The 26,033-nt window shown below is 42.5% G+C and overlaps 1 protein-coding gene across 2 annotated transcripts in view; it reads left to right on the top strand.

The window, feature by feature from the left end:
* Nucleotides 1-26,033, top strand: part of LOC124589612 (protein FAN-like) — a 201,822-nt gene that overhangs the window by 103,007 nt on the left and 72,782 nt on the right. For both annotated transcript variants that reach the window (XM_047131569.1, XM_047131568.1), the window contains one exon: nucleotides 12,633-12,863. In XM_047131569.1, coding sequence (XP_046987525.1) covers nucleotides 12,633-12,863 — 231 coding nt within the window. The remainder of the gene's footprint in view (nucleotides 1-12,632; nucleotides 12,864-26,033) is intronic.

Raw genomic sequence — 26,033 nt, 5'->3', positions numbered from 1 at the left:
AATACAGCACTGTCCTTGTCTCTCCTCGGCCAACAAAGGAGGCGGCCACGCAGACTTGTGATCTCACCTTTAGTGACACGGTCGTCAGATCGGCCAGCGCAGAGATCGCCCGTTCAACCTCCCCACTTTCGCCTGCTCATTCTATGGATCACACTTCATCGGATTCTGCTAAATCTAAGTCCCAAAAGTCTGACACCCGGACTTCCAAAAAAGAGCATACTCGTGAAGATTTTTTACGTATCACAACTTCACAACCATCGGTTCCTCCTTCATCTAAACATCATGTGTCCAAGAAGGCTAATAAGAAACCCAGTTCCTCTCCTCCTCCGTCACAGCGTGTCTTATCTACAGCACCACCTGGCGGTAACCGTCCTCGGCCGTCTTCTGTGTCACCGAGGTGCACTGCTGGTGGCCGATCAACCGGCCAATCGCTGGTGGCAGGAGCTGCTCCTGAACAACCTATGGATCAGGATCTTCTGCCTTCGGTTGAGTGCCGTTCCACGCTGTCGGTCGCAAGCTCTGAGCAGTCGTTGAGTTGATGGCAACCTTGGTCACATTCTTCCATTTTCTGTCCACCCTATGTCCATTATCCATTGGAATATCCGCGGCATTCGAGCCAATCGGGATGAATTGACGATCCTCTTACGATCCTACTCGCCGGTCATCTTCTGTCTTCAGGAAACAAAGCTGTGTCCCCATGACCACTTTTGTTTTCCCCCATTTTCAGTCAGTCCGATTTGATCTCACCTCTGTTGAAGGCACTCCAGCACATGGAGGACTCATGATTCTTCTCCATAATACTCTCCATTATCACCCAATCCCCTTAAACACTTCCTTCCAAGCAGTCGCTGTCCGTCTTTCCCTTTCTGGATACACCTTCTCTTTGTACTGTATACATTCCATCGTCCAGATCAATGGCACGAGCTGATCTCCTTCATCTTCTTGGTCAGCTTCCACCCCCCTATTTGCTGGTTGGGGACTTCAATACCCACCACCCACTTTGGGGATCTCCACATCCTTGTCCGCATGGCTCACTATTGCTAGACGTCTTCCACCAAGTGGATCTTGTTTGCCTCAACACTGGGGACCCTACATTTTTGTCTGCCTCCACGACAAATTTCTCTCATTTGGACCTTTTGGTCGGTACTGTTCCGCTAGCTCGGCGCTTCGAATGGTTCTCCCTTGCTGATACACACTCGAGTGACCACTTTCCATGTGTCCTTCGATTGCAGCCACAACTGCCATATATGTGCCCGAGACACTGGAAGTTTGCCCAAGGCGATTGGACACTTTTTGCGTCTCTAGCGACATTCGATGACCGTCACTTTCCTAGCGTCGACGATGAGGTCACTCATATTACAGACGTTATTCTTACAGCTGCGGAACGTTCAATACCTCGCACCTCCGAATTGCCCTGGTGCCCCCCAGTTCCTTGGTGGAACGAGGCATGCCATGACGCAATTCGTGACCGGCGACGTGCTCTTCACATTTTCAGACACCATCCTACATTGGCCAACTGTATCCGCTATAAGCAGTTACGTGCGCAGTGCTGTCGCGTCATCCGCGATAGCAAGAAGGCAAGCTGGGACTTCTTTACTAGCTCATTTAACACCTTCACTCCCTCCTCGGAAGTTTGGAGTCGGATTCGACGGTTATCAGGTGCACCTAGTTTCTCCCCGGTCTCTGGGCTCACTGTCGTGCATGATACATTAGTGGACCCCATCGCAATTTCTAACTTTACTGAGATTTCGAGCTCTTCAAATTACCCGCCAGCGTTTCTCCCGAAGAAACGTGCAGCAGAAGTGCGACCTCTTGCTTTCTCCTCTCAAAATCGCAAAAAGCTACAATACTGTTTTCTCCATGCAGGAACTCCAACATGCACTCTCTTCTTCTCGCTCCTCCGCCCCAGGACTGGATGGTATCCACATCCAAATGTTGCTGCATTTATCATACCATAGTCTGCGTTACCTCCTTCGCCTTTATAATCGAATTTGGACCGACAGTACTTTTCCCAGATGATGGCGGGAAGCTATCGTCGTTCCTGTTCCGAAACCTGGAAAGGACAAACATCTCCCCTCTAGCTATCGGCCCATTTCTCTCACGGGTAGTGTATGTAAGGTTTTGGAGTGTATGGTGAATTGCCGTTTAGCTTGGTGCCTGGGGTCCCGCAGTCTTTTAACACGGTATCCTCCACACTATCCACAGGTGGGGTCTACGCGGTTGCCTGCCCCTTTTTATTGATTCCTTTTTAACAGATCGAAAGTTTAGGGTACGTGTGGGTTCCGTATTGTCTGACGTCTTCCTCCAGGAGAACGGAGTGCCTCAGGGCTCCGTCTTGAGCGTAGCCCGTTTTGCCATAGCGATCAATCCAATTATGGATTGCATTCCACCTAATGTCTCTGGCTCTCTTTTTGTCGATGACTTCGCGATCTACTGCAGTGCCCAGAGAACATGCCTCCTGGAGCGCTGCCTTCAGCGTTGTCTAGACAGCCTATACTCATGGAGTGTGGCAAATGGCTTCCGGTTCTCTGAAGAGAAGATGGTTTGCATCAGCTTTTGGCGATATAAAGCGTTCCTTCCACCATCCTTACATCTCGGTCCCGTTGTTCTCCCATTCGTGGAAACAACTCGGTTTCTAGGGCTCACACTGGACAGGAAACTTCGTTGGTCTCCACACGTCTCTTATTTGGCTGCCCGTTTTACACGTTCCCTTACTGTCCTCAGAGTTCTTAGTGGTTCATCTTGGGGAGCAGATGGCACTGTCCTGCTTCGCTTGTATCAATCCATAGTCCGATTGAAGCTGTATTATTGGAGCCTCGTCTACTCGGCCATCCCTCTTACGCCGTCTCAACTCCATCCACCATTGGGGGTTACGTTTTGCGACCGGAGCATTCTACACTAGTCCCGTCGAGAGTCTTTATGCTGAAGCTGCCGAATTACCATTGACCTACCGGCGCGACGTACTGCTTTGTCGGTATGCCTGCCGGCTGTTGTCAATACCCGACCACCCCTCTTATCAGTCCTTCTTCGCTGATTCTCTCGACCGTCAGTATGGGTTGTATGTCTCTGCCCTGCTGCCCCCTGGAGTCCGCTTTCGTCGCCTGCTTCGACAATTGGATTTTGCCCTCCCTACCACCTTCAGAGAGGGTGAGAGCCCGACACCACCTTGGCTCCAGACTCCGGTTCATATTTATCTCGACCTCAGCTCACTCCCGAAGGAGGGTAATCCGGCTGCAGTGTATTGCTCACGGTTTGTCGAACTTCGTGCGCGACTTGCCAGTCACACCTTTATTTACACTGATGGCTCCAAAACTGACGATGGTGTCGGCTGTGCCTTTGTCGTCGGGGCCATCACTTTTAAATACCGGCTCCTCGACCAGTGTTCCAGCTTTACGGCCGAGCTTTTTGCTCTCTATCAGGCCGTTCAGTATGCCCGCCGCCACCGCCATTCATCGTATGTACTCTGCTCTGATTCACTCAGTGCTCTTCAGAGCCTTTTTGCTGATGATGGCTCTCCTGTCAGCTTTCTGTGGGTTCCCAGCCATGTAGGAGTGCCTGGGAATGAGTCTGCTGATGCTGCAGCCAAGGCTGTAGTCCTCCTGCCTCGGCCAGCCTCCCATTGTGTCCCGTCATCGGACATTAGTGGGGTTGTTTGTACGAGGCTTGTGTCGTTGTGGTGGGATACTTGGTCATCACTTCATGGAAACAACCTCCGGGCAGTAAAACCATTCCCAACTGCTTGGACAACCTCCTCCCGACCATCTCGGCGAGAAGAGGTCCTTCTGACCGGGTTGCGGATTGGGCATTGCCGGTTTAGCCACCGCTACCTGCTCTCCGGTGACCCAGCCCCGCAGTGCCCTTGTGGTCATGCCTTGACAGTGCACCATGTTTTATTGTCGTGTCCCCGTTTTAGTCAATCTCGTGTTGTCCTGTCTCTGCCATCTACTTTACAGGATATTTTAGCTGATGACGCTTGAGCAGCTGCTCGTGTTCTTCGTTTTATTACTTTGACTGGCTTATCCAAATACATCTAACTCTTTCACTTATTTTATCTGCATCTTTGTAAGAACTTTCTGGTGCCCCCCCCCCCCCTTGAGTTTTACTAGATTCTGTGCGCTCTAACAATTGTGACTGGGCACTAATGACCTCAGTAGTTGAGCGCCCTTAAACCCCAACCAAAAAAAAAAAGTCTTTTAACACCTGCCCAATGCGGTTTCCGAAAGCATCATTCTGCAGTTGACCATCTTGTTGCTCTCTCCACTTATATCATGAACAATTTTCTCCGGAAACGCCAAACAGTAGCAATATTTTTTGATCTGGAGAGAGCATATGATACCTGTTGGACGACAGGCATCCTCCGCTCACTGTTCTCTTGGGGCTTTCGCGGTCGGTTGCCCCTTTTTCTTCGCGGATTTATGGCAGAGCGCACATTTAAAGTGCGGGTGAACACTACTCTCTCCCGTACTTTCTCCCAAGAAAACGGGGTACCCCAGGGCTCCGTGCTAAGTGTTGTACTGTTTGCCATTGCCATAAATCCAATTATGGATTGTCTCCTGCCTGATGTCTCGGGCTCCCTCTTTGTGGACGATTTTGTGATCTACTACAGCTCTCAACAGACCAGCCTTCTTGAATGACGTCTTCAAGGCTGTCTCGATCGCCTCCACTCTTGGAGCATCGAAACAGGCTTCCGCTTTTCTCCCAGTAAGACCGTTTGTGTTAATTTTTGGCATCGTACAGAGTTTCTTCTACCTTCCTTACATCTAGGACCTGTCAACCTTCCGTTTTTGGACGTCGCTAAATTCTTGGGTCTTATGTTTGACAGAAAACTGTGCTGGTCCACCCACATTTCCTATCTTTCGGCTCGCTGTCTGCGATCCCTCAACACCCTCCGTGTCCTGAATGGTACCTCCTGGGGAGCGGACCGAGTGGTCCTTCTCTGCCTCTATCACGCCTTAGTGCGCTCGAAATTGGACTATGGAAGCATAGTTTACTCCTCTGCTCGGCCGTCTATTCTTCGGCGTCTCGACTCTATCCACCACCGTGGATTACATTTAGTGTCTGGAGCTTTTTACACCAGCCCTGTGGAAAGCCTTTATGCTGAGACTGCTGAACCTCCGCTGTCCAATCGGCCAGCTGTCCTTCTAAGTTGTTATGCTAGCCATTTGTCTTCCATGCCTGCTAATCTGGCCCATGACATTTTTTTCGGCGCCTCCTTGCATTTAGGGTATGCAGGCCGCCCTTCCTCCCTACTACCACCGGGAGTCCACTTCCATCAACTGCTCCATTCTCTTTCCTTCCGCTTTGCTAAAACTTTCTTGACAACTTGGGGTACAGCACCGCCTTGGCTCCGTCCCCGGACCTGCCTCCTCCGTGATCTTTGTCAGTTTCCCAAGGATGGTACCCCTTCACTTGTTTATCGTCGGGCATTTTCTGCTCTATGCGCACAAATGAAGGATGCCACATTTATTTACACTGATGGCTCAAAAGCATCGTTAGGTGTAGGGAGTGCCTATATTGTTGGCAACACCCCAAATCGATTTCGGCTTCCCGACCAGTGTTCGGTTTGTACTGCGGAGCTTTATGCTGTTCTCCAGGCTGTCCATTACATCCGTCGCCATCAGCGGATACAGTATGTTATCTCTTCAGATTCTCTCAGCTCTCTCTTCAGTCTCCAAGCTCTCTACCCTGTCCACCCTCTGGTCCACCGGATTCAGGACTGCCTACGCTTTCTCCACTTGGGGGGCGTCTCGGTGCGTTCCTCTTGATCCCAGGACACGTTGGTATCTGTGGAAATGAGGCGGCCGATATAGCGGCCAAGGCTGCAGTCTCTCTTCTTCGGCCAGCTATTCGCACGATTCCCTTCGCCGATCTACGGAGCGTTTTATGTCGTCGTGTTGTTCTTTTATGGCATGCACATTGGTCGACACTTCCCCATAATAAATTGCGGGATGTGAAAGCTCTTCCCTGTGCTTGGACCTCTTCCTCCCGAACGCGTCGTCGGGAGGAGGTAATTTTAACTAGACTCCAGATAGGGCACTGTCTTTTTAGCCATCAACATCTTTTAAGCGGCAATCCTCCCCCTCTGTCCCCACTGCTATCAGCTGTGGACGGTAAGACACCTTTTACTTGAGTGCCCCTATTTTACTCCATTACGCGCCCGTCTTCGGCTGTCGCCTGAAATATCGTCCATTTTAGCAGATGGCACGCGCTCAGCTGATCGCGTTCTCGAGTTTATTAGTGCCAGTGAGATGACGTTAGTCATTTAAAGTTCTTTTCAGGGACAACCAACCCCTTTCTGTAGTGGTTTTTTAAGCTTTCCTTCTGCTTTTAGTTTCTCCAATTTTTTGAGTTTCGTTCCCATTGCTGCTGGTTTCCATTTTCGTTTTTTACCTTTTCCTAAGTCACAAACCAAGCGCTAATGACCATAGCAGTTTTGCGCAAAAAAAAAAAAAAAGAAAGTTTTAAGTGAAGACATTCTAGCAGTGATACAGGCAGCAAATGGGACAATCCACTGGCATAAGTGACTTTGACAAAGGGCATTTTTTAATGTAATTGGATAGATAAAAAAATCTGCTCACCAAGCAGCTGGAGAACATGAATATAAAGGCACTGAAATTTGCACAGAGGGAGACTGTTATAGTCTAGTACCTTGGAATGAGCATCTTGGAAATAGCAAAGGTGATCAACTGTTTGTATTCTACTATCATGAGCATCTATACAAAGTGGTTGAGGGACTGTTAAACAATGAGTGGACAGCATGATGTTGGACATGGAGATTTAGGCTTGCCTGTTGTGTAAAGCAGGTTAAGCAACGATCTGTGACAGATGTGATGATGCAAAGTACAGTGTTGGTGCTGGAACAAGTGTTTTGAAGCACACCTTCAACACACGTTGTTAACATGAGGCTCCACAGTATATATCCCCTTCAGGTTTCTATCTTGACCTGACAACATCCTCAGTTACAATTACAGTTGGTACAGGATCATCAAGATTTGACCTAGGAGCAATGGAAAGGTATTATCTGATTGGATGAATCACATTTATTGTTATGCCAGGTTGTTGCTCATGTCTAGATACTGCATTGTCCAGGTGAATGGCTGCCCAAAAAATACACCATATCGCGGACAAAGGCCAGTTGGGGCAGTATTATGCCATAGGGGACATTCACCTGGTCTTCCATGGGAGCTGTGGTACTAACTGAAGGCACCATGACAGCTTTGGACAAATTGCACATTATTATGCATCACCTGCATCCATTTGTGCTTGATGACTTTCCGGATAGCAGTGGCATCTACTAACAGGATGTCTGTCCATCTGACAAGACCAGGATCTTGCTACAGTTGTTGGAGCAGCATGATAATGATCTCATATTGACATCACGGCTACCAGATTTGCCTGACCTAAACCCAATGGTATACATCTAAGACACTACCAGGTGCCAGTTGCATGCCCACAAACCACCAGCCCGTAATTTACTTGCAGTACGTGAACCATGCATAAACTTTTGGCACCATATACGAGGGCAGTTCAATAAGTAATGCAACACATTTTTCTTCTGAAACAGGGGTTGTTTTATTCAGCATTGAAATACACCAGGTTATTCCCCAATCTTTTAGCTACACAACACTATTTTTCAACGTAATCTCCATTCAATGCTACGGCCTTACGCCACCTTGAAATGAGGGCCTGTATGCCTGCACGGTACCATTCCACTGGTCGATGTCGGAGCCAACGTCGTACTGCATCAATAACTTCTTCATCATCCGCGTAGTGCCTCCCACGGATTGCGTCCTTCATTGGGCCAAACATATGGAAATCCGACGGTGCGAGATCGGGGCTGTAGGGTGCATGAGGAAGAACAGTCCACTGAAGTTTTGTAAGCTCCTCTCGGGTGCGAAGACTTGTGTGAGGTCTTGCGTTGTCATGAAGAAGGAGAAGTTGGTTCAGATTTTTGTGCCTACGAACACGCTGAAGTCGTTTCTTCAATTTCTGAAGAGTAGCACAATACACTTCAGAGTTGATCGTTTGACCATGGGGTAGGACATCGAACAGAATAACCCCTTCAGCGTCCCAGAAGACTGTAACCATGACTTTACCGGCTGAGGGTATGGCTTTAAACTTTTTCTTGGTAGGGGAGTGGGTGTGGCGCCACTCCATTGATTGCCGATTCAGGTTCGAAGTGATGAACCCATGTTTCATCGCCTGTAACAATCTTTGACAAGAAATTGTCACCCTCAGCCACATGACGAGCAAGCAATTCTGCACAGATGGTTCTCCTTTGCTCTTTATGGTGTTCGGTTAGACAACGAGGGACCCAGCGGGAACAAACCTTTGAATATCCCAACTGGTGAACAATTGTGACAGCACTACCAACCGAGATGTCAAGTTGAGCACTGAGTTGTTTGATGGTGATCCGTCGATCATCTCGAACGAGTGTGTTCGCACGCTCCGCCATTGCAGGAGTCACAGCTGTGCACGGCCGGCCCGCACGCGGGAGATCAGACAGTCTTGCTTGGCCTTGCGGCGATGATGACACACGCTTTGCCCAACGACTCACCGTGCTTTTGTCCACTGCCAGATCACCGTAGACATTCTGCAAGCGCCTATGAATATCTGAGATGCCTTGGTTTTCCGCCAAAAGAAACTCGATCACTGCCCGTTGTTTGCAACGCACATCCGTTACAGACGCCATTTTAACAGCTCTGTACAGCGCTGCCACCTGTCGGAAGTCAATGAAACTATACGAGACGAAGCGGTAATGTTTGAAAATAATCCACAAGAAATATCCGGTTTTTCCAAGCAAAATTGGCCGAGAAAAAAAATGTGTTGCATTACTTATTGAACTGCCCTCGTATTTCCAGAAAGCTGTCAAGGACTTGTTGAATCCATGCCATGCAGTATTACAGCCCACAGGCTGACCAACATTCTATTAAACTGGTGCTCATAATGTTTTGGCTCATCGGTGTCTGTTACACTACTTAGCTCCTGAGCTACGTAGGTGGACTTATTTTAAACCTTTCAAAGCATATGCTGTGGTTATTGAAAATATTATGATAAAATGTTTTGACACACTGGGACTTCAACTATTGACACTTAATTTTTAGAAATAGTCTTACACCACTTGATCCTCCTGAGTACACAAATTTTATCTTATGGCAATGAAAAGTCATTTCTTGATTATAAATAATGAAACGTAATAACTTGCTGTATGGCTGAGGATTTGTGTGATTTATGGGTGTACACTCTAGACTTCAAATGTTGCTAACATTGAAATTATGTCCTCCTTTAGAGGACTGTCCGCAATTCCGGCACACTGTAGCTGGCCAGTACACTTTAATTGTGCAGGTATATTTTTTTTATGGGTATGAATGTGTGTGTATGTTTATTCTGTTCAAGTTTACGCCAAAGTACGACATTGTCTGGCAGCTTAGCAACATTTTCAGTCTTGTTTATGCACCTATCGACCACTCAGAGCCTCAATTATTTGGAAATTTCTTGTTGTATATAGTCAGCACAGTATATACTTTGCAAAGCATAAAATAATTTCCCTTGGTAACTATCTTGGTACTGTGTAGAAGCCAAATTCTCTGTGGGATCTATTCTCCAAGAGGTGCTGATCATACAGCATTGTTGGAGTGTATCTATGGAACCTGAAAAGAAAGATGATGAGCCAATGACAAATTTAAAGCTCATAGTTGGTCCATGATATGTGCTTTGATAGTTCAAATTGTGGAATGCAGAACATAGAAAGCAGATTTCAGCACATGCGTGGTGCTTCAGCATACAGTTTTAACATGTCATACAATCCGTTATTTACTTGTTGTTGCAATATATGTGTGACATGAAATAAATATTGCCACAAACAACACTGAGTACTATTTAGGTTTTTAGTGTGATGCATCTTATTGCTATTCTCCTGAGAAGATAAAATTCAACTCATATTGTTTTACACTCTTTTATTAGAAAATCTGTGCAGTTGTAGTCAAATGTCATTTGCCACTGTGCTAAAATGATCTACAAATGAAAACTTTTGGAGCAGCATTTTTCATATTATCTATGACTGCAGTGCTCTACATTATAAATAAAATTCTGCAACTAGATCTTTGCTCTGCAAGACACCTTATGTTGTACGACGGAGGATACTTCCTTTAACACCATCATTTTTTTCCTTCCCTATTCCATATTTTAACAGTTGTCAAAGAGCCTTTGTGTAACTTCAGATTTCTCTGATTTTACAATCATGGTCACTTCATGGGATGTAAGTGGGAGGAAGTAATACGTGGATGGACTCTTCTTGAAATTTGTATTCTTGCAAGTTTAACAGTAAATCTTTCTGTGATGCCCTGTCCCCCCATCTTGTTGCATCTGACACTGGAGTTTGATGATCATCTCTATTACACTTTTTCACTTACTGAATGAAGGTGTGGTGAAAAATTGCTGTTCTTCTTTATCTCCTCTTCTGGTTGTACCAAGTAAGCATCCCAGCCCATCGAGCAACACTCAATAATTGCTCAAATGAGAGGTTTTGTAAACTACCACCTTAATGGGTGAATTAAATTTCCGTAGCGTTCTGTCACTGAATCTCATCTGACGTCTGCCTTTCCTTTAACTACTTTTATGTGTTTGTACCACTATAGAGCCACTACAGACATATACTCCTAGATATTTTATGGATGTTAATCTTTCCTATGAGTGCTGCCCAGTTGTATATGTGAATGATTTATGGGCATTTCTGGTAATTAATTGCAGTGGCTCATGTTGGTTTATGTTGAGGGTCAACTACAAGCTCCTGTATCAAGTGTTAATTCTCTGCAGGTCATCTGGCATTTCACCAAATTTTCTGATGTTTTGACTTCCTTGTAGACAACAGCATCACCCACAAACTGCCTCACAGCCCTAATGCTCCTCACCAGATCATTTATGTCTCTCATGAATAGCAGATGCCCTATAACACTCCTTCAGGGTGTGACCAAAGTCACTTTCGTATGTAACACTTCTCCCAGTTAAGAATGAACTGTGCTTTCCTTCTGATAGGAAGATGTCAGTCCAGTCTCACAGCATGTCTGATATTCCATAAGCTCATATAATGTACACTAGCCACTGCCTCACATGCCTCACAGCATCAGGTGAGGCAAGTTTGTGAATGTCCCTATGGAAATGCCTTAGAGTTGCTGGTGCCATGTTGACGGCTATTATTTTGATTTTGTAGGTGACAGCGTTTCACAGTTGAAAGATGCCCAAAATGTTCCCAATTCTGAGGACTTTCCTTAGGCTGTATTGACTATTGTGGCACCTTGTAGACATGTTATATGTATCTGTGGTCCATTTAATATTTGTACCAAGTGTGTGTGTGTGTGTGTGTGTGTGTGTGTGTGTCCATCCATCCATCTCTCCCTCAGCTGTCTCTCTGTATATGTCCTCCACTCAAACTCTCTGTGTTCATCTCCCATCTCGTCTCACCCCACTTTGTCCATCCCCTCCTCTCCCCCTTTCTCTGAAATCATCACCTCCTCCCCTTCTCTCTGTCAATCACCTCCTCCCCTTCTCTCTGTTAATCACCTCCTCCCCTTCTCTCTGTTGATCACCTCCTCCCCTTCTCTCTGTTAATCACCTCCCCCCCTTCTCTCTGTTAATCACCTCCCCCCCTCTCTCTGTTCATCACCTCCTTCCCCTTCTCTCTGTCCATCTCCTTCCCCCCACTGTGTCTGTCCATCTCCTCTCCTCCTCCTCCTCCTCCTCCTCCTCCTCCTCTTCCTCCCCCCTTTTCTCTGTCCACTTCTTCCTCCCCCCTCTCTCACTAACTGTATCCTCCCCCACTCTCTCTACTCAGCTTTGCCCATTTGCAAGTATATCCCCTGCAAGGCATGCTGATACGATCCGCACATCACACCTGTCATGCAGGACAGCCTGCATATTAGGTAGAAGATCCGTTTTGTGCCCATATCTCTACTCGTATGGCAGCTAGGGGTGGTTCCAACCCCACAGTGCTGATTCTCATATAGTAAGCAGTATGTGTACCACGTTTGGTTGTAGTTGATCCAGTAATTTAGGAGGAGATTCTGGATACACACACATACATGCAAATATGTAATATATATACAGCCTCCATTATCTACATACGGATGGATGGATTTAGCCCTGTGGTTTATGTTTGCACCTTATCCCCCAACTCTGTAGCAATTGATCCTATCAGTCACACCTTTTCTAGATTGTGGCATTTTATTTTCTTCCTTCTTAAAACACTATTTGGCAATATTAGTTTCTATGCTGTTGTTTTTCAGAACCATTTCATAAAGATGGCAGAATGTGTTATTCAGGAAACCCATAACCATTGTGTCTCTCACACTCCTCCTCCTGTTAGTCCAATTGTCCAGCATCATGTGGCAAGAGAACTCTGAACTGCAACAAAAATCAAATACATGTTATCAAGTTTTTTAATATTGCTCTCCATCACATTTTGTGTATCATGTAATCTTGTTTATTGTGTTGTCTTGTCTTCTCTGTGACCATAATTTTTTTGTTGCATCATATATAAAATACCTGTCAAAATGTTACGCTTATTAATTCTCAAAATTTATTGGAATATAGTTTTACATTGTAAAACTCTTTTCTTTAATTGTTTACTGTTCCAGGTTATTGTATAATCTTGAATTTGGTCGAATGGTTGATTCTGTGAGAGCTCATGAAGATGCAGTAGCCTGCATTGTTTGGGGATCCAAATCAGAGATTCTTGTGACAGGTTCTTGGGACTGTTCAGTGAGAATATGGAAAGACATATCCAGTGGGAAAAAAATTAAACCAGCCACTTCCTTAGTTGCTGAACTAGAGCATGATGCTCGGATAACATGCCTTTCCATCGCAAGGTGAGAGTACTTACATATGGAGAAATCTGTTAAAGCTTATAATATGCTGATCTGAAATATTATAAATATGGATCACATACTTTCTGACAACTTTTCACACACTTTTTATCATCACACTGTTGATTGTTTGTGTTGTTATAACTGCTTAGATTACTTTCTTGTGGGTCATATTCTGTGCTCAAATAGTTCAGAATCCAGAGGTACCGTATTTACTCGAATCTAAGCCTCACTCGAATCTAAGCCGCACCTGAAAAATGAGACTCGAATTCAAGGAAAAAATATTTCCCGAATCTAAGCCACACCTGAAATTTGAGACTCGAAATTCAAGGGGAGAGAAAAGTTTTAGGCTGCACCTCCAAATTGAAACAAAGCTGGTCCATTGTAATATGAGGCACAACTTAGGTCGAATGAATGACGTTACAGCTACAGTAGTTTGGTTCAAGTCGTAAGCTTAGCAGTTAAGCTTTACCAGGTAGCCATTGCTATGCGTCAGGCACTCCATCCGTATTTATACGGGTACCCTTCCTTTTTCACGTGCTTCGTCTGGTTTGAATTGATTGCTTATTTTTCTTTGATCTGATAAGTGCCATTCTTTTTGTTATAGGTGTTTACGTCACTCTAAGCTGAAAATGCATTATTGTACTGTGTCATGCATTGTTTGTCGCATTCTGATAATGACTGTTTACGGCCTGTCGCTGCTCATCGCATGGATTGCTTTTGTGCACGCTACCACTGTTTACAGTTTTTTTTTTTTTTTTTTTTTTTTTTTTTTTTTTTTTTTTTTTTTTTTTTTTTTAAAAAAAGGGGGGGGGGGGGGAATTGTCTCATTAGCGAAACAATGGCAAGAGACTGCTATTTGTTGTTACTTACACTGTTGCTTTCTTTGATAATGATCAACAAGAACCAAATAATAGACTGTGTATGATAGATGATGTTCTGAACGAGAGTTTAGCGAAAATTTTTCTCTGTTTGAAAATCTTTGCAGACGCCTCTTTTTTGCATTAGATTCTGCACAGAAATTAAGAGTCATCTTAGATTTAAAAATCTAGTCAATTGCCGTGCTTCATTTCTGACTGTATCACTACTGGGCATAAGAATAATACGAATATAAACATGACATGATACGTATATTCTTCCGCGTTTGCTGTTGTCTCACTCTAGTTTCGTAGTTTATTAGGCAGACAGGATTTAAATGAGATAGCAGCAAACACAAAAGAATACATGGCAAAATATTCGTATTATTATTATGGTGAAGAGAATACTGCACGTGATTCACAATTCATAAAATTTCCTATTAGCAACCATCTCTTCTCACAGGTAGGAAAAAATTCAGAACGTAGAGTTGGCCATATTGACAATCATCCCAGACAGTCTTGCCAGTCGGATTTTCGTAGTACATTGAAATGCTGTCACATTCGAATATGAACAATACGGAATTTGTATTTACTTCGTTAGATAATGTATGAAAATGCAGTGGTCGAAACTCGGGGCGGGGAAAAAAAGCTCATCTTCCACCTTTTTTTTTTAATTTATTTACTGACACAGAGGTTTTGGCACCAGTATTTATCTTTGTGCCTGCAAAGCATGTCTGTGTAGTGCTACATATATTCGATGGCAGAAGTTAGTTGTGGCGGCACCTACCAACATTTTTCAGAACTTCCGCTTACTTTGCACTCGATTCTAAGCCGCAGGCAATTTTTTTGGCTTACAAAAACCGGAAAAAAGTTCGGCTTAGATTCGAGTAAATACGGTATCTTTTTGGTAATGAGCAAATAACAGGCTAACTTGAAAACCCACGCAGCTGTACTTTATTAATAAGTGTTGGTGTGGTACTAAGTTTTGCTTTTCAGAAGGCAAGAAATACTGCTCATACCTGACCACTTTGGTCCATGGCTTTCAAGATGTAATGAGAGAAAAGCACAGTTTGGGTTTTGCATATCTGAGGCTTTGTGAATCCATTGTAGATGGCATGGAGGAGTTCATTTTGGTCGCTATACCTCTTTGTGTTCTTCTGTATGTTATTGATGGAGTATTCTCTCTGTTGTTTTAGACTGGTCATCTACAAAATGTCAAAAGAAATCTTTCATCAGTTTATCATGTTGTTGTTGTTGTGGTCTTCAGTCCTGAGACTGGTTTGATGCAACTCTCCATGCAAGCTTCTTCATCCCCCAGTACCTACTGCAACCTACATCTTTCTGTATCTGTTTAGTGTATTCATCTCTTGATCTCCCTCTATGATTTTTACCCTCCATGCTGCCTCCCAATACTAAATTGGTGATGCCTCGATGCCTCAGAACATGTCCTACTAACCGATCCCTTCTTCTAGTCAAGTTGTGCCACAAACTTCTCTTCTCCCCAATCCTATTCAATACCTCCTCATTAGTTATATGATCTACCCATCTAATCTTCAGCACATCTTAGTTTATCATAACAAGACCAATTACAGTGTTTTCATTAAAAACAAGATATCTTTCTATCAGTTTGCCAATATAATTATTGTTTGCTGATCATTCATATGATTTCAAAAGGGTATTCAAGTAACACAAATCTGATTGAATTAGTATCCATTTTCTGAATTTTCTCTTGTACTTCATGCCATTAGATATTAGAATGTAAGAGCTACTTTCACTAGAAATAATCTATAAATGCACAGCTTTAAGCTTTTGCATTCTGGTCAATCTTGTGTTTCAAATTTTTGCTACATTTCTTTCAATAAATATAGTAATATGGATTGAAAAGAAAACCTGTTCCTTAGTGATGTTTGTCCAGTGCTACACAGATGTACCATGACCAGGAGAAAAAGATTGTGGATCAGCTCAATCTTGTTGAGGATTACATGTTTGTCTTTAGTTGTAAAGGAGCTGTGTTGGATGGATTACTAACCATAAAAAGAAATAAGCAAATTTTTATCTTCCAAATGACAGTAAGAATGAGGAGTTGAAAGTAAGTCCACCAGTTGTAACATTCCAGGCTTATGGTTACCACCCGTGCATTATGTATTACTAGATCAATACTCTTATATCTCCAGCTATAATTAAATTCAATTACTTTTCAATAGTAGGAAAAAGGCTTTTAGAAGAATAATAGCAATACCAAACAATAGTAGTTACAATACCCTTTGTACCATAAACAATCAAAATCAGATTCGGGAAATTAATGTATGGAAAATGTTTAGATAAAAGAATAATATATTTTGTTCTCATCAACTGTAAATGGTAGGAATTAAATCTCGAGCCTAATTAACAAAATATAGATAATTGATTGTTTAGCATTGTTAGAATGCTTATTTCTGCAATTTCAATATTAATGTGATTTCTATGTGTTTAGAAAATGTCTTAAACTGGTTCTAGCAAAGTAGGGAATATTATAGTGTGTTTGATAATGTTGTTAAACTATTTCATATTATAAATTATGTTTTGCATTATTATAACCAGTACATTGTAGGAAGAGTATAAATACCCGGCCTTGAGAATTTTTAGGGCAGATGAGTGTTGGACCCACGAGAGGACAGATCTGTTCATACAGTTGAGATAAGTTCTTGGTACATGATTCAGGTTTGGATTTACAATAGGGCAACTCGTATGTTGGACATTGTCTGAGACAGCATAGTAGAACAGTGTAGTGACGGATTATTTCGGAGTGTTAAACAGTTTGATTTAGTATCACAAAAGGCAGAATGATATGTGACTCTATATTCGTACTTCGTTGAGTATTAGTGTTGAACAATGCAATGGATCTCACACATGCATTTCTATCAAATTACTGCATCTGGACTATTTAATATCGTCCGTGTAGTATGCGCTACCATTGGCTAGCTGTAGTAGTAACAACGAGGCTTATTACACTGAATATTGATCATGAGCTCATAAGATACAGGTTTTGAAGTGAATAAATCTACATACTTACTTTACTTCAGTTGTGGCCGACATCATTGTAGTGAAATCCATTATGGTATCCTGTATTCATTGAACAAGCATATTTTAGCTCATGTATGCAGTCATTGATGGATACCAAATGTAAGATATTCACAGGTATTTAAACCATTTTTAACTACTCACTAACCAGTGGGACGTTACACAGTCAATGTTTATTCCAGTCATAGCACAGTGCTCTCTGCTAAACATTATCATTGATTGTGGACTGTAGTTAGGAAACCGTGACTGTTCACAATCTTATATATATATTATAAATATAAAAATGTGTGTGTGTGTGTGTGTGTGTGTGTGTGTGTGTGTGTGTGAGAGAGAGAGAGAGAGAGAGAGAGAGAGAGAGAGTTAGTATGTTTCTAACTCCTTCACACTGAAATAGCTGGATATGTTAGGATGAAATTTGGAATGTAGATAGCTTATACCCCGAATTAAAACTTAGGCTACCTTAATCATACCTACCTATCATGGGGATGGGGATGGAAAAAGACGAAGAGATGGACATTCAAAGAGAGGAATGGCAGATATTGGCAGAAGAGGGAGATGGACTAATAGAAGATTGGGGCAAGTACATTCTAGGACTTATTTTTTTGTTTTTTAATAAATTACTGGTGGTAACATGGTGAGGTGGGGCTAGTAAAAGATAAATTAAAGGCAATTGTTTTAATTTTATCTTTTATTGCCTTTTGCTGAGACTAATTACTTTCCAATCAATTTGCTTGTGTATTTTGAAATGTGGAAAACTACCCATTATACAGACCACAAAGCCCGGTGCACAAACTTTTGCTGAGAATCAGTAAAATTGGTCAATAAAATCTGTTTTATACATAGATACGTAATTTTTTTATGAATGCACTCGTGATCCCAGCTATATTCATTCAAATTTTTAATTCACAAAGCATATCAGTCACCTTAAGTTAGGGAGAAGATGCATATATTGAGTATTGGATTATTCGCTGAAATTAAAAGCTGTGCAATAAGTGCATTGTCATTTTTCTATTCATCTAAGGAAACATTCTGAGATCTTAAACCTAGTTGATTAGTCACATGTTCCATGGGTCGTTTTCCATGATGTATTGTAACAACATCGAACAAGTCAGTTTGCAGAATATTAACATAACTTAAATGTAAATATAACCAATTACAGTTGAGCTAACAACAATTACTTAACGACACTAGTACATAAAAGTTTTCCTTCAATTAAGTTACAACATTTAAAATAAAAATTCTTGTGTGATATAGGAGTTGGCCAGGAAGAACATTTCAGCTTACTTTTAAGTTTAGCTTTGCCATTGGCTGCCCCCCCCCCCCTTTCTGTCCATGAACCATACATGGACCTTGCCGTTGGTGGGGCGGCTTACCATAACGGAGACGGAGGGGAATCTCTTGAGAGGACAGACAAAATTGTTGTTCCTGCAGAGGGGCAGCAGCATTTTCAGTAGTTGCAGGAGCAACAGTCTGGATGATTGACTGATCTGGCCTTGTAACATTAACCAAAATGGCCTTGCTGTGCTGGCACTGCAAATGGCTGAAAGATAGGGGAAACTACAGCCATAATTTTTCCCGAGAATGTGTGGTTAAATGATGATGGCGTCCTCTTGGGTAAAATATTCCGGAGGTAAAATAGTCCCCCATTCGGATCTCCGGGCGGGGACTACTCAGGAAGATGTCATTCTCAGGAGGAGGTCGTTACCAGGAGAAAGAAAACTGGTGCTGTATGGATTGGAGCATGGAATGTCAGATCCCTTAATCAGGCAGATAACTTAGAAAATGTAAAAAGGAAAATGGATAGGTTAAAGTTAGATATAGTGGGAATTAGTGAAGTTCGGTGGCAAGAGGAATAAGACTTCTGGTCAGGTGAATACAAGGTTGTAAATACAAAATCAAATAGGGGTAATGCAGGAGTAGGTTTGTTGTTGTTGTTGTTGTTGTGGTCTTCAGTTCCGAGACTGGTTTGATGCAGCTCTCCATGCTACTCTATCCTGTGCAAGCTTCTTCATCTCCCAGTACCTACTGCAACCTACATCCTTCTGAATCTGCTTAGTGTATTCATCTCTTGGTCTCCCTCTACGATTTTTACCCTCCACGCTGCCCTCCAATACTAAATTGGTGATCCCTTGATGTCTTAGAACATGTCCTACCAACCGATCCCTTCTTCTAGTCAAGTTGTGCCACAAACGTCTCTTCTCCCCAATCATATTCAATACCTCCTCATTAGTTATTTGATCTACCCATGTAATCTTCAGCATTCTTCTGTATCACCACATTTGAAAAGCTTCTATTTTCTTCTTGTCCAAACTATTTATCGTCCATGTTTCACTTCCATACATGGCTACACTCCATACAAATACTTTCAGAAACGACTTCCTGACACTTAAATCTATACTCGATGTTAACAAATTTCTCTTCTTCAGAAAGGCTTTCCTTGCCATTGCCAGTCTACATTTTATATCTTCTCTACTTCGACCATAATCAGTTATTTTGCTCCCCAACTAGCAAAACTCATCCACTACTTTAAGTGTCTCATTTCCTAATCTAATTCCCTCAGCATCACCCTACTTAATTTGACTACATTCCATTATCCTCAATAAGTTTTTGTTGAAGTTCATCTTATATCCTCCTTTCAAGACACTATCCATTCCGTTCAACTGCTCTTCCAAGTCCTTTGCTGTCTCTGACAGAATTACAATGTCAAAGTTTTTATTTCTTCTCCATGGATTTTAATACCTACTCCGAATTTTTCTTTTGTTTCCTTCACTGCTTGCTCAATATACAGATCGAATAACATCGGGGAGAGGCTACAACCCTGTCTCACTCCCTTCCCAACCACTGCTTCCCTTTCATGTCCCTCAACCCTTATAACTGCCATCTGGTTTCTGCCTTTCGCTCCCTGTATTTTACCCCTGCCACCTTCAGAATTTGAAAGAGAGTATTCCAGTCAACATTGTCAAAAGCTTTCTCTAAGTCTACAATTGCTAGAAATGTAGTTTTGCCTTTCCTTAATCTTTTTTCTAAGATAAGTCGTAAGGTCAGTATTGCCTCACATGTTCCAATATTTCTACGGAATCCAAACTGATCATCCCCGAGGTCGGCTTCTACTAGTTTTTCCATTCGTCTGTAAAGAATTCGCGTTAGTATTTTGCAGCTGTGACTTATTAAACTGATTGTTCAGTAATTTTCACATCTGTGAACACCTGCATTCTTTGGGATTGGAATTATTATATTCTTCTTGAAGTCTGAGGGCATTTCGCCTATCTCATACATCTTGCTGACCAGATGGTAGAGTTTTGTCAGGACTGGCTCTCCCAAGGCTGTCAGTGGTTCTAATGGAATGTTGTCTACTCCCGGGGCCTTGTTTCAACTCAGGTCTTTCAGTGCTCTGTCAAACTCTTCACGCAGTATCTTATCTCTCATTTCGTCTTCATCTTCATCCTCTTCCATTTCCATAATATTGTCCCCAAGTACATCGCCCTTGTATAGACCCTCTGTATACTCCTTCCACCTTTCTGCTTTCCCTTCTTTGCTTAGAACTGGGTTTCCATCTGAGCTCTTGATACTCATACAAGTGGTTCTCTTTTCTCCAAAGGTCTCTTTAATTTTCCTGTAGGCAGTATCTATCTTACCCCTTGTGAGATAAGCCTCTACATCCTTGCATTTGTCCTCTAGCCATCCCTGCTTAGCCATTTTGCACTTCCTGTCAATCTCATTTTTGAGATGTTTGTATTCCTTTTTGCCTGCTTCATTTACTGCATTTTTATATTTTCTCCTTTCATCAATTAAATTCAATATTTCTTCTGTTACCCAAGGAGTTCTACTAGCCCTCGTCTTTTTACCTACTTGATCCTCTGCTGCTTTCACTACTTCATCCCTCAAAGCTACCCATTCTTCTTCTACTGTATTTCTATCCCCCATTCCTGTCCATTGTTCCCTTATGAGCTCCCTAAAACTCTGTACAACCTCTGGTTCTTTCAGTTTATCCAGGTCCCATCTCCTTAAATTCCCACCTTTTTGCAGTCTCTTCAGTTTTAATCTACAGTTCATAACCAATAGATTGTGGTCAGAGTCCACATCTGCCCCTGGAAATGTCTTACAATTTAAAACCTGGTTCCTAAATCTCTGTCTTACCATTATACAATCTATCTGAAACCTGTCAGTATCTCCAGGCTTCCATGTATACAACCTTCTTTCATGATTCTTGAACCAAGTGTTAGCTATGATTAAGTTGTGCTCTGTGCAAAATTCCACCAGGCGGCTTCCTCTTTCATTTCTTAGCCCCAATCCATATTCACCTACTATGTTTTCTTCTCTCCCCTTTCCTACTACCGAATTCCAATCACCCATGACTATTAAATTTTCATCTCCTTTCACAATCTGAATAATTTCTTTGATTTCATCATACATTTCTTCAATTTCTTCGTCATCTGTAGAGCTAGTTGGCATATAAACTTGTACTACTGTAGTAGGCGTGGGCTTCATGTCTATCTTGGCCACAATAATGTGTTCACTATGCTGTTTGTAGTAGCTTACCTGCACTCCTATTTTTTTATTCATTATTAAATCTACTCCTGCATTACCCCTATTTGATTTTGTATTTATAATCCTGTATTCGCCTGACCAAAAGTCTTGTTCCTCCTGCCACCGAACTTCAATAATTCCCACTATATCTAACTTTATCCTATCCATTTCCCTTTTTAAATTTTCTAGCCTACCTGCCCGGTTAAGGCATCTGACATTCCACACTCTGATCCGTAGAACGTCAGTTTTCTTTCTCATGATAATGATGTCCTCTTGAGTATTTCCTGCCCGGAGATCCGAATAGGGGACTATTTTACCTCCGGAATATTTTACCCAAGAGGATGCCATCATCATTTAACCATACAGTAAAGCTACATGCCCTCGGGAAAAATTACGGCTGTAGTTTCCCCTTGCTTTCAGCTGTTCGCAGTACCAGCACAGCAAGCCCGTTTTGGTTAGTGTTACAAGGCCACATCAGTCAATCATCCAGACTGTTGCCCTTGCAACTACTGAAAAGGCTGCTGCCCCTCTTCAGGAACCACGTTTGTCTGGCCTCTCAACAGATACCCCTCCGTTGTGGTAGCACCTACGGTACACCTATCTGTATCGCTGAGGCACGCAAGCCTCCCCACCAACGGCAAGGTCCATGTTTCACGGGGGGAGGAGAGTAGGTCTAGTAATGAATTTAAAAAAATGGGGGGTGCAGGTAAGCTACTATGAACAGCATAGTGAACGCATTATTATAGGCAAGATAGACACGAAGCCCATGCCTACCACAGTAGTACAAGTTTATATGCCAACTAGGCATAATTCCAGATGATGAAGAGATTGGAGAAATGTATGATGCGATAAAAGTAATTATTCAGATAGTGAAGGCAGATGAAAACTTAATAGTTACGGGTGACTGGAATTCGATAGTGAGGACAGGAAGAGAAGGAAAAGTAGTCAGTGAATATGGAATGGCAGTAAGAATTGAAAGAGGAAGCCACCCGGTAGAATTTTGCACAAAGCATAACGTAATCAAAGAATTTAAGAATCGTGAAAGAAGGTTGTGTACGTGGAAGAAGCCTGGAGACACTGGAAGGTTCCAGATGAATTATATAATGGTAACACAGAGATTTAGGAACCAGATTTTAAATTGTAAGACATTTCCAGGGGCGGATGTGGTCTCTGATCACACTCTATTGGTTAAGAACTGTAGATTAAAGCTGAAGAACCTGCAAAAAGGTGGTATTTGAAGGAAATGAGACCTGGATAAACTGAAAGAACCAGAGGTTTAGAGTGTTTCAGAGAGAGCATTAGGAAATGATTGACAAGAACTGGGGAAAGAAATGCAGAAGAAGAAGATTGGGTAGCCTTGAGTGATGAAATAGTCAAGGCAGCACAGGATCAAGTAGATAAAAAGATGAGGACTAGTAGACATCCTTGGGTAACAGAAGAAGTATTGAATTTAATTGATGAAAGGAGGAAATATAAAAATGCAGTAAATGAAGCAGGCAAAAACGAATACAAACACCTCAAAAATGAGATTGTCAAGAAGTGCAAAATGGCTAAGCAAGGATGGGTAGAGGGCACATGTAAAAATGTAGAGGCATATATCACTAGGGGTAAGATAGGTACTGCCTACAGGAAAATTAAAGAGACCTTTGGAGGAAAGGGAACAACCTGCATGAATATTAAGAGCTCAGATGGTAAACCAATTCCAAGCAAAGAAGGAAAAGCAGAAAGATGGAATTAGTATATAGAGGGTCTATACAAGGGCAGTGTTCTTGAGAGAAATATTACAGAAATGGTAGAGGGCATAAATGAAGATGAAATGGGAGATAAGATACTGCATGAAAAATTTGACAGAGTAGTGAAAGACCTAAGTCGAAATAAGGTCCCAGGAGTTGAAAACATTCTTTTAGAACTACTGATAGCATTGGGAGAGCCAGCAATGACAAAACTCTACCATATGGTGAACAAGATGGTGAGACAGGTGAAATACCCTCAGACTTCAAGAAGAAGATAATAATTCCAATCCCAAAGAAAGCAGGTGTGAAAATTATGGAACCATCAGCTTAATAAGCCATGGCTGCAAAATACTAACACGAATTCTTTACAGACGAATGGAAAAACTGGTAGAAGCCAACCTGGGGGATGATCAGTTTGGATTCCATAGAAATGTTGGAACACATGAGGCAATACTGACCCTACGGCTTATCTTAGAAAATAGATTAAGGAAAGCAAAGCTACGTATCTAGCATTTGTTGACTTAGAGAAAGGTTCTGACATTGTTGACTGGAATACTCTCTTTCAAATTCTGAAGGTGGCAGGGGTCAAATAAAAGGAACAAAAGAGTATTTACGATTTGTACAGAAACCAGATGGCAGATATGAGTTGAGGGGCATGAAAGGGAAGCAGTGATTGGGAAGGGAGTGAGACAGGGTTGTAACCTATCCCCGATGTTATTCAGTCTGTATATTGAGCAAGCAGTAAAGGAAACTAAAGAAAAATGGAGTAGGAATTAAAATCCATGGTGAAGAAGTAAAAACTTTGAGGTTTGCCAATGTCTTTGTAATTCTGTCAGGGACAGCAAAGGACTTGAAAGAGCAGTTGAATTGAATGGACAGTGTCTTTAAAGGAGGATATCAAATGAATATCAACAAAAGCAAAATGAGGATAATGGAGTGTAGTCAAATTAAACCAGATGTTGCTGAGGAAATTAGATTAGGAAATGAGACACTTAAAGTAGTGGATGAGTTTTGCTATTTGGGGAGCAAAATAACTGATGATGGTCGAAGTAGAGAGGATATAAAATGTAGACTGGCTATGGCAAGGAAAGCGTTTCTAAAGAAGAGAAATTTGTTAACGTCAAGTATAGTTTTAGGTGTCAGGAAGTCTTTTCTGAAAGTATTTGTATGGAGTGTAGCCATGTATTGAAGTGAAACATAGATGATAAATAGTTTATACAAGAAGATAAACTTTTGAAATGTGGTGCTACAGAAAAATGCTGAAGATTAGATGGGTAGATCACATAACTAATGAGAAGGTACCGAATAGAATTGGGGGGAAGAGGAATTTGTGGCACAATTTGACTAGAAGAAGGGTACGACACATTCTGAGGTGTCGAGGGATCACCAGTTTAGTATTGGAGAGAAGTGTGGAGGGTAAAAATCGTAGAGGGAGACCAAGGGGTGAATACACTAAGCAGAGTCAGAACGATGTAGGTTGTGGTAGTTACTCGGAGATGAAGTAGCTTGCATCGGATAGAGTAGCATAGAGAGCTGTATCAAACCAGTCTTTGGACTGAGGATAACGACGACAACTACAGCAATCGGCCAGGCATTTACATCATTGGAGAAATGATCAAAGATTTTCACAGCAGCTTTATTCACCTGTTTCTCAACTACATGCTGCTGAACACGCTGCCAAACATGACATTTTTCATTTCAATGACTACTTCACAGCCTGTGCCATATGGTTCCTTCCCACCAGCTTTTCTGATTTGCATAGGAGGGGACTTTCCCTGCAATATATCCTACATTCCTGTGTGACCTCAACCTTCCTTAGTCATTGCCCTAACTCATCTAGTCCCTTCCCTGCTCCCATTCCAGCACTACACAGCACTCTATTTTAACAATACACCCAGTCTTTTTACTTCTCTCCTTTTCTGCTACCCCGCCACCCCTCTCCCACCCTCCGTCTAACGTCTCAACTGCACCTAGGTGCCCCACCCTCTCTTCACCTCGTCCCTGCATGCTCCCCAGCAGTGTGTCAATCATCCCCCACCCGTACCCTGCTATCCCTCCCCCTCCCTGTCCCAGCCTGCCCCTCTCCTCTTTACATCCACCCAGTTGCCTCTCCCATCATGCACTGCTGCTCGTAGTGTGACTTCAGCTGCCAGAGTCTGTGTTCAGTTTTGTGTGTGTGTGTGTGTGTGTGTGTGTGTGTGTGTGTGTGTGTGTGTGTCAGTCAGTCAGTAAGTCATCTATTTTTGACAAAGGCCTTGTTGGCTGAAAGCTTATTGTGTGACAGTCTTTTTTTGTGCCTATCTGTAACTCAGCATCTCCTCTATATTCTTTTCATAATACTGTTGCATTCCATCCTGGATTTTTCCATTGTTTGATTTTCCCTGACGGTTTTTCTTCCATCCTAACCCAATGCTGTTTTCCTTTGTTGCTATTTTCTAATGCATTACTATTCTCAATGTCCGTCCTTCGTTCTCTTTTTTCCTGTGTTTCTCTTATCTCCTTACAAACAACACTGCATGCTGTACTTACAAGCTACACTGTATCAACTGTCTTGGCTGCACATATCTGACAGCTACAAGACCACGCTGATTGTTGATGCAGCATCTTACATCCCACATTACTCCCACCAATATCATTAATCCTGTACCTTCAAATTGATTACTCTCCCTGCGTCACTCCCTTGTATTTTTAAGGGTTATTTCCTGCACCTTTCCGGTGCCGCATGATCTTGTATCCCATTCTGCTAAGACCTCCCCACCCCACACTCCTCCTCCGTTCTATCCCAGTTCATATCTACTAATTTCTCCTCATGCAATTGCATCTGCTGTCCCTTCTTTACACTTATCCAGCCTCAGACCTGCAATCCACAGTAAATATTTTTTATTTACATCTTTTCTTTGATCTCATTGTAACTTCACGCCAAACTCAGTGAGTTTTCATCTTTCAGTATCATCGTAATCCCTCAGATTTCCTCTTCTTTCCACCTTTTTCATCCT

This window comes from Schistocerca americana, chromosome 2, assembly GCF_021461395.2.
Source record: "Schistocerca americana isolate TAMUIC-IGC-003095 chromosome 2, iqSchAmer2.1, whole genome shotgun sequence".
Lineage (NCBI taxonomy): Eukaryota > Metazoa > Arthropoda > Insecta > Orthoptera > Acrididae > Schistocerca > Schistocerca americana.
Note: the sequence above shows the minus strand (reverse complement) of the source record. Positions and strands in the feature narration are given on the sequence as shown.